This window comes from Neltuma alba, unplaced genomic scaffold, assembly GCF_004799145.2.
Source record: "Neltuma alba isolate B1F8T4 unplaced genomic scaffold, ASM479914v2 tig00011509_pilon, whole genome shotgun sequence".
Lineage (NCBI taxonomy): Eukaryota > Viridiplantae > Streptophyta > Magnoliopsida > Fabales > Fabaceae > Neltuma > Neltuma alba.
Genome location: NW_021636177.1, coordinates 373,535 through 382,999, shown reverse-complemented (window position 1 = coordinate 382,999; position 9,465 = coordinate 373,535). Strand labels below are relative to the sequence as shown.

General features: G+C 34.0%; 1 protein-coding gene across 1 annotated transcript; it reads right to left on the bottom strand.

Annotated features, from left to right (window-relative positions):
* Positions 1–1,726: 1,726 nt before the first annotated feature.
* LOC114714490 (uncharacterized) lies at positions 1,727–5,865 on the bottom strand. Its single transcript, XM_028899230.1, has 7 exons — positions 5,519–5,865; positions 4,988–5,073; positions 3,856–4,002; positions 3,645–3,753; positions 3,362–3,485; positions 2,781–3,054; positions 1,727–2,164 (listed from the first exon to the last, which is right to left on the bottom strand). Exons 1-7 carry the CDS (start codon positions 5,640–5,642, stop codon positions 2,057–2,059), a joined length of 972 nt encoding a protein of 323 aa, XP_028755063.1. The 5' UTR covers positions 5,643–5,865; the 3' UTR covers positions 1,727–2,056.
* Positions 5,866–9,465: the final 3,600 nt, after the last annotated feature.

The following is a 9,465-nucleotide window of genomic DNA, read 5'->3' as shown; positions in this document are numbered from 1 at the left end:
CTATAATAATAATATCAAAATACTGGATATACTTACAGGATAAGATTAGGATACTGCATATTACTTAAAAAGAAAAATGGGATGAGGCATGGGTCAGCGGGATGCTTCCGTTTGTTTTCCTAGAAAAAGAAAGGCAGGTTCCGAATAAAAAAACCAGGGCTCAGCTTGTATTTGTTGGCAAGTGGGGTGGTATTGGCAGTGTATGGTATTTGAGAGGCAAGTGGAGGCGCCCATAGTATTATATGTTATTGCTGACAAGTTTCACAAGTTGGGACAAAGGGGTTTGTGTTTGTATTGTATGTGGAGGCTTTGATGGAATCAACAAGTCAACGGATTCACATGTAACATGCACGTGTCTGCCGTTAACTTTCTCTCTCCGTGTCTTTTTTTGGGCCAGTAACAAAGAGGCATTTGTTGATTATATGAAACAAATCGGAATGGAATCAATCTTTTTCCGGTTCATTCCATTATTGGGGGTTTCTGTAGTTACTTGTCGGTGATGAAACAGATAATATGTAATTTACATTCCCCTTTGCCAACATCCTTATTGCTTTGTCGCTGCATATCACCGTCCACACATCTTTCTGGAATGGACCGATAACCTATAGTATTCTAACCCCCCCCCCCCCCAAAAAAATAAATGCAATATGTAAAGGAAAGAATGACGCACAAAATACCTTTTGAATATGAAAATTCTATGTTGGGAAAATGAAATAGCATAATTTTTCTCATGTACCTAGAGACTCTTTTGGTGTTTGTTTTTTGTTGATAATAATCGTTTTGGTGGTGTCATTCTGTGACAAAAATTAAATAAGTGCCTAAAATCTTCAGAGCAATTATGCTATTTTTTAGTTTTAAGACGAAATTTGCATACATCACAAGTGTTTTTGTGCAGTTCTCTCATCTAAAATTTAGAATATTATATTTTGTTACTTAAATGAACCATGAAAAAATTGGAAATTGCATAGTCCGCCAGGTGACACATTGATTTCCATCGGAATTGACTCTGCTCCTCCTCTCAATCCCTCCTCCTACATTCCCTACCCTCAAATCAGTAGTTCTGAATTAGTGAAGCTGAATTTTAACAATTCAAATTTATTTATTTTAAATTTATGACATATTAAATCTTAACCATTGGTTTAAATTGAAATCCAAAGTTAAAGTACGAGGAGGGGGAAGCCAACCCCGTTTCCGTCAGTGTTTTTGGTCCACACTTTAATTCGAATATACTACCTCAGCTCCTAATTATAAGATCCAGTTGATTAATTTAAAAAAATTAAGAAAATAAGTTAGATTAGTTATTTGTAATAAATAGGTACTTTCTTTTCTAAAATATCCTCGCTAATCAAATATATTAGTCAAAACTATCATTATTAGAAAGACTATCCCAGAAAACACATAAATATAAGAGATAAAATAAATTAAGGTTTTATAATTAGAACCAAAATAAAAATCAAATAAAATCTTGTACCAAGAACTGGAGGTAGTATAAAATACGCAACGCTATTGATATTAATAAAACAACATTAGAACGTTATGTCGAACTTTTAACTTTTTAATTCGTTACCTTCCAACCTTAAATGATACGCTTACACACAAGTTATGGTAATGGAAGAGGTTCTTTTGGGGATGAAAATCTAGAATGGAACCACATGAATCCTGTTAAAAAACATTGATGATTTCTCCCCAGAATCCGCATCGTTAGATAGAATTTAAAACCATCAACAGAGCTAAATCTAATAACATAATCATCAAATCTTCAAAAGCTGCTAGACTAAAATAAACCAAGAACACAGCTTACAATTAAGAATAGAACTACATGTAACAGCGTGCCCGAAGTTTTATCCTGTCCGGTTTTTTTCTTTTTTACATAAACAGGTGAAACACAATTTTATATATTTCAATACATCACTATAATTGTACAGGTTTAGCCGGATTGCTATGACAACCTTATCAATAACCAACGTACCTCTGTGAAAAGGATTGGCCCATCAAAACATGTGGCCAAACATGTCTCTATATATTTAATTAATTCTCATCGGCCAATAGAATGACTTCATAGGAGGCCGAGAGTTTTTAGCTGCTGAACGTGCTCGGGGGGCAGAGGCGGAGGGCACCAATCAGATCCTGTCATTTCCCCATCAACGTCCTCAACAACGTACTCCTATTATAACAAAAATATTTTTCATAGTGAAGATGAAGAAATCAATCTATTTAAGACCAGCTTTAGGACACATAACAGAAGTAGTTAAACCAGGGACATGGGCATATCAGTATCAAGGATTACATATCTAGAACTGTTTGCTTGCCCATTTTACATGCACATTGAAAATGGGAGCCAGAAGGCGGCCCTGGTTACTTAATATCCGGCACAAACATTTTAAAGTTAATCAAATACAGCATAAAACAACATACGCTGCTCCATGGTACACTTTTATACATTGATACCATCTACCATTGAAAAGAAAAAGACATGATTACATGCTCGAAAGTCCAGTCAGCAGAACAAAGGGAGAATAGAATCCTGGAAGGAGATGCAGAATGATTAAAAAAATAATTCCCATCATCTCCCATGGCAGCTTTAAGGTAATTCTTATAATAAAGCTAGCAACGGCTAGTGGCCCCAAAAAAAAAAAAAAAAACCATGGACGGCTGTATGAGAAAAACTACCAGTAAGTCAAATGTTCAGATTGACTTAGCCACTGTGGTGCCCCATTAGTTTATGCTTCATTGCACAGCACCAAATGGAAACAAAACTAGGTGACCTAAATGTGATGTACCTTTGTTAGCATTCTTTTTGCAAGTATGTGGTAATGTCGCTGCCAAATTCGCTGTCCTACCATGGTAGCCACCAATACACTGTAAAATATTCCAATTACAGTAAAAAGTCCCAAAACAATCAGAGCCATTATAAACAGTAGAGGTAGCCCTGCTTCCCCGGCACCTCCGAGGCATCCGCCACATTCAGTAGCCATGGTTCCACAACTCTCAAAGCATGTGGTGCAGTCAGTCCACATGCAGAGAGTTCCTGGCAAATGACAGTCTGCACAGACCCTACAACGGTCCCATAAATGGCAGAAAGGAATGTCAGTCTACCTACTCTGACACAGTATATTGATATACGTCAGATAAGTCGCACACGCAAAGATTTATAGTAATAAAATTTTCAATTTTACTTCCTCAATGAGCATAATGGTCTAATAACAAATTAAATCCCAAAACTCTCAGGCATCACATAGATGTAAAAAATTCATAAAGTAATAAATCACCATTAATGCGTCTAAAGTGGATCTTAAGAGTAGAATTATGTCATAGAAACCCTCCATGTTAAAGGTTCAATATATCAAGGCAGAGTTACTACCCAGGTTGACAGCAACAAAGACATAATTCCCGACAAGGTTGAGCTAAATCATTGCGAACTCTTCGATCATAACAAGTGATGAAGCAGCCAGACAGGCCAAGCAAAGCAAAAAATAGTAAAGCCCCTGCATTTGACAGTATCAATATGAAAACCGAAATCAGCAACTTTTTATAAACGAACAAAGCAAATTGCAAACCCACCAAAAACAAAAAAAGCTACAGATTACCAAAAGAAATTTAAACAAGTATAATGAAGAATACTGGCTAAGCTCTTGACAATTTACCGCATATGTAGTAAAAGCTAAGCTCACTATCAAAACCCCAAATGTGACGAAGCCAGTATTGCTGGTAACCATCCATTAGAAAAACCAAATAAGCCAGTGAAGCAATGACCTATAAACCAAGGAAATAGGGTCTTAGCTCTTAAGCGAAAATTTATTTATGTGTAGAGCAAAATATTTAAGCATCCAAATAATTCAGTCAATGGAAACCTACAAGCTGGACAGACAGAAATATAAACAAAATGTCTCTTGTGACAAAGAACCGAAATTTCAAGGTTCGCCATTTCCTATCAGCAGCAACATGGACACGCAAATGATAAGGAGCCTTGCAGGTCGTGCAATGAGCAAACGCAAATCCTTCCTGCAACAATTTATCAAGAAATTCAAGTTCACCATGATAAAAAGAGGTAAAGCACTATAAAATGCAACTCTTAGTACATCACAAGAAATTAGCTCATATTCCTAAATTCCTTCTATCTTTTGGTAAAGTCAAAAGTTCATCCAGAGATACGTAGAAGGCTACACGTTTATGAGGAGTTTCACAGTAACCATTTATCCCAAATAGAAGTTGAAGAACCAACGTCAGCAGCATTGCAAGAACAAATAAAATAAAGCTCAGTAAATAGTCAAGGTAAAATGGATATAGAAGGTCTAGGAAAAGACCAATTCAAGAAATAAAATAAAATAAAGGAAAAATTGATATGCCAATCCTTACTTTCCTCCGATTTTTTCTTGATGTCTTTGATTCAAACATAAGTCTTCAGATTCAAGAATGACACATTCAATGACAAGTGCATGTGAAGTTTTTATTTATACCAGTAGGAGAACATATTTCTCACAACAAATCCAAGTTCATGTGAATAATGCAATCTGTTAAAAGACATAATATGTTGCTACCAAGTCGTATGGATCTGCATAAGTGCTACTTTTCTGGTAAAATGGAGTTACTAATAGATTGTGACGGTTATTTATTGAGTCATTTATTTCTATGATACAATCAAATATAAGAATATTTTGCACAGGGAGTTAGTCTGATCAATAAAAGAAATGGTTTTTATATATATTACATATTCTTTCAATAAATGATAGAAATTTTGTTATTGACGATGAGAATGTAAAGCGGTTCCTTTGTTTGATTGATTACAAAGGGAAAGTTTAAGACCTAAAGATGGCCTTCATTCAGAGTTACAAATACATACATTTCCCTTTCTACTCTCTAGCAATCATCACTTCATCAAATAGTAGCCACACTAAGATCACTGGCATGTGATTTTTAGCCATAGCTTTAATATAAGTATAATACACTCTAATTATCCTAATCACAACATTTGAGGCAACACCCTTACCCTAACAGCTCGCCAATGATCCAAACATTCTCGATGTACATATTTTGATGTCCCTTTGCACTTGCAAGGCGCTATGAAGTCCCTACCTGAAAAACAGTAAATAATGACAACATATGTCCTGACACTGGCATGTGTTCACACAACGAAACTCGCAAGTGTCTGCAGCAGATTTATAATATCCAACACAAATATCAACAATATTCCCGTAAGCAGTGCTACGAAAAATTCAGGCATCCACAAAGCAAAAACATTCCAAAAGATCAATGTAAACCAAATAGGTTTTTGGACAATATTTGCCGTAAACATACTTTCAAAACTAAAGCCAAATTAAATACAAAGCTGTGTAGCCTCTCCCAAAGAATGTTTCGAAACCTTGCAGTAAGGGGGAAAAAGGCACTGAATTTCAAAAAAGAATCAACCAAATGCGAGCAATTCTGAATTACCCCACCTTTACTTCTCATCGCAATCACTAGATGAGAATTGAAATACAATTTGCCCTAACCCCGGAAACGGATATAAAAGTAAAATTACCATCAGTCTCGAGACAAATCCGGCATTGGATTTGTTCGCAGGGACCGGCTTCCAGGTCGATCTCGCTAGGGTCAATGATAGGCTTTGGAGGGATTAGAGGCGAATCGTCTGAGCGATCCGCCATGAAATTAAAAAGACAGAGAAAGTAGAAGAAAGGGTAGGGGAGGAATAAGAGTTCAAATTGAATGAATTTAGGGGAAATGAGCCTGAAACCATGAATTCGAGATCACATAACCTGATTTCAGAATTCAGACTCCAACTTCTCTCTGAACGTGGAGTTGAGTTGCCTCCACACGAACAATCGCTGACTCGGTGTTCTCCTCACTGCCAAGTTCCAACTTTTTAAGTCAATGCGATGAGAACTGGGACGACGCTGCGGACATCGCGCAAATAAGGGGGTAAATTTTTTATTTTTTTTTTGCCATTAAGGGGGTAAAATTAAATTTAGATAATATCAACAAGTATCAACGTATTAATATCAATAGAAATATGTTAAGATATCAATATATTCTATAAAATGAATTAAAATAAATAATAATATTTATAAGTTATGCTTTAATTCATTTTCTAGAAATCCATGAAATGGCACTAAGCCAGCTTTTATTTTCAATTTTCTTGGGCAAAAAAAAAAAAAATTACAAACTCGTTAGCTTGGAAGAGCTTTTCAAGTCCATTCATAGATCCTACCTTTTATAATTTATTTCTTTTTCAAAAAAGCTGAAACACATAAGACAAAGTCATCAAAATAACCAGCATCCACTTAAGAAGGAGGCTTACCTAATATAATGATCATATGATACTATTCTATTATCACTTTCAAATGCTGGCTTAAATTAGTGGCAAAATGCTTTTTTTTTTTTGGGGGTTCTCAAAGACTCAGACTGATGCTTAAGTAGTCATACATATTCAATTGAAATGAAAATGGAGACATTTGGCAGAGCTTTGACTTTGTCATTCACAAAAATATGCCTATTTTTTAAATTGTTTTATAAATATTATATATTAATATATCGAAAAATATAGAATATTAGATAAGGTCCAGAAGGCCCTCTCAATCTTAGGACCCAGCATCATAGCAAGAGCCCGAAAACAATGTCATCATGCAACCCAGATCGCTCTCTGTCTTCATTTACTTTATCCAATACTTTGTGTCTGTCTCTTAACACATCATTACAAGAGTTAAATAACTAATTTATAAATATTAATAAAATTAGTTAAGTTAATTATTTATAATAAATTTTTTTTTTCAAAATATCCCCATCAATCACGTGTATTAAAGTTACCTCTTGATAAAAACTCCTTAACATATGTAGTTACTTAAAGGCAAAATAGATAAATAATAAAAATAAAGTTGATTAAAGTATTATATTTAAGATTAATTTAAATCTTTAACTAGCTCTTATATTAAGAACTGAAAGTAGCACAAACCAACCCCATTTGTATCTGTGTCCTCAAAGGAAGCTTGTGCTGCTGGGAAAAAAAATTAAGAAATCTTATATGGTGCGCGTTTGAAATAGCATAAGTTTAAGAAGTCAGTTGGAACACCCCCCCCCAAAAAAAAGCCTGTTCGATTAAAAAAAAATAATACTCTTCCGGTCCTAAATATAAGACTCTTATACACACTAGTATAAGGGTCTTATATTTAAAACTGGAGGAGTATTTGACAAGACTTTAGGAGTTGACTTTTTATCTAAAAACCATTTAAAACCTATTTTGAATAGTTTATAAATAGCTTTTCAATCTTAATTTGAGAAATACGATGTAAGTATTTGAAAGGAATTTTGTCTCAATTTACATGAAACATGGTTATAAGTATTTTTAAAGCTATTCCAAACATACCATTAAAAAGTAAAACATTTTTTTTCTGATTTTTGACTTTTCATTGTTTATCTTTCATCATATTTCAACCTTCTAAAATTGACTTTTCAATATACTACCTATGGTCCTAATTATAATACCTCGTTTATAAACTATAAATGAGGTCTTATAATTAAGACCTGAGGTAGTATTATTTAAATAAGTTTTTGTACTTTTTTCTATAGAAACTTATCTAAACATAAATCGTATTTCTCTAATTGACTTCTAATAGTCTTTGAAAATAAAAATCACTTTTACCAACAGTAATCCAAACAAGCTTAGAAGAAGGATAAACACAAGACATGAAAAGATTCAAAGACTGCATATTATTACATCTTAAATCAAACTCGATTTTGATGATTATGGAAAAAACACTATCTGTTTACATTCTTTATGATTAAACTATATGTTGTTTGTCAATAGTTGCTATTACAATTAACTTCGTCAGAAAAGACCATAAATTACAGAGCTGCTATAGGGCCTAACCTAAAATTCCAAAGCTACTCCAAAGAAGATAGCGCAGACGCAACATTTTGAATGTTATTGTCTCGTGCAAGAATATGTATCTGCCACAAAAAAGTATGTCCAATCACAGGAATAAGGTATGAAAAATATGCATGTGAATTCAAACTCTACTAGAAGTCAAATCATTGCATTTTATAAGACAAAACTCTTTTCATGTATTTATAGTACAAAATCACTTAAAATAAACTAAAGTAGACACTCCCTGAAGTATCACCATGATAGATATGTCAATGTCATAAAGATCAAAGCAACCTACTCATCCACATGAGAATGCAAGCTAAGGAATATTGATATCATTGCATCCATGCAAAAGGAATTGGATATCAGCGCTGTAACTTAGCGCCTTTAAAAGATGTTGAACTGAAAGAACCATATTGCCATGTTGGGTATCAGCCTCACACTTCCAATTTCTTAACCACAGCCACCCAAGGGGGCATGTCTTGTGGGAAAAGCTTTGTGGCTCAGTGTAATTTTCATTGAAAAATCAACCTTGTGAGACAGTACGTTTTGCCAATGAACAACAAAAAAAGCGAAATTTGGAAACATGTGCTATCGGTCTTTTATTTATGTATTTTATTATTATTATTATTATTATTATTATTATTATTATTATTATTATTATTATTATTATTATTTCAGTAAAACTTTGCTGTACTTTTACATGGGAACGAACATACAGCTCAACAGTTTATCAAGCACTTGACAGGGGGGAAAAACAATATAGTGGCTAGAATCCAAGGCATTAACTGCTAGTCATCACAAATATATTTTAAGGAAGCTAGGTGTTAGAAGTCCTTATTCGCTTGTCAAAAGCACATTCAAGTACATTTGTAGTAATACCAGAAATTATCAATCCAGTCATCAAAAAGAGAAAAAAAAAATCATATGTTAGGGGTTATTTCTTGAAATATTTGTATTAATACCATGTCATAAAGATCGACATAATTTTACGTTAGCTATTGAAAACCTAACACAGTCTTTCCTACATAATAAGATAAGACTTCTTGTTGTTGTTTGTTTTTGTATTAATACCAGCAATTATCAATCTAATAACCAAAAAGAGAGAAAACGCATATTTGGAATAAGCACTAAACATACTGCCAAGCCAATTCGCAAACAAGATCTTCAGGTGCATCAAGAAGGACATAAAGGAACAATCCACCAACAGTAAGATTTGAATGAATATTTGAGGTCTATATTCTGATTGAATAGCACTATAAAGCAAAAATTACCTCATCTTCATAGGGGTTGCAGTGGTTCTTAAACCACAGTCTTAAAATCTCCTGCTCATAAATTATTTGAGCATCAAAAAATGGCTTCCAACACGTAATTCATCTGTTCAGACCATAAGTTTAAGGAATAGACATTAATTGATGCATTCACAAAAGCTCATTGATAATGGACCAGAGAAAACAGGCAATAGCAATGCAACATGAAGTACGTTATCAACATTCTCAAGCTCAAGACCATTTTGAAAGCGTTCCATGTAAGAATTGGAAGTCCAATATCTACTTGAGTCAGGAGTGTGCACCTGGAGACACAAATTAGACTCCTATGTACGCATG

What these genes read in the sequence shown, in the direction of transcription:
- LOC114714490 (XM_028899230.1), bottom strand. Translation starts at nt 5,642, where the DNA reads ATGGCGGATCGCTCAGACGATTCGCCTCTAATCCCTCCAAAGCCTATC. An exon ending in GATTTGTCTCGAGACTGATG is followed by an intron (nt 5,074 to 5,518) that starts GTAATTTTACTT and finishes ACTGTTTTTCAG; the next exon opens with GTAGGGACTTCATAGCGCCT. An exon ending in TATTTCTGTCTGTCCAGCTT is followed by an intron (nt 3,754 to 3,855) that starts GTAGGTTTCCAT and finishes CTTGGTTTATAG; the next exon opens with GTCATTGCTTCACTGGCTTA.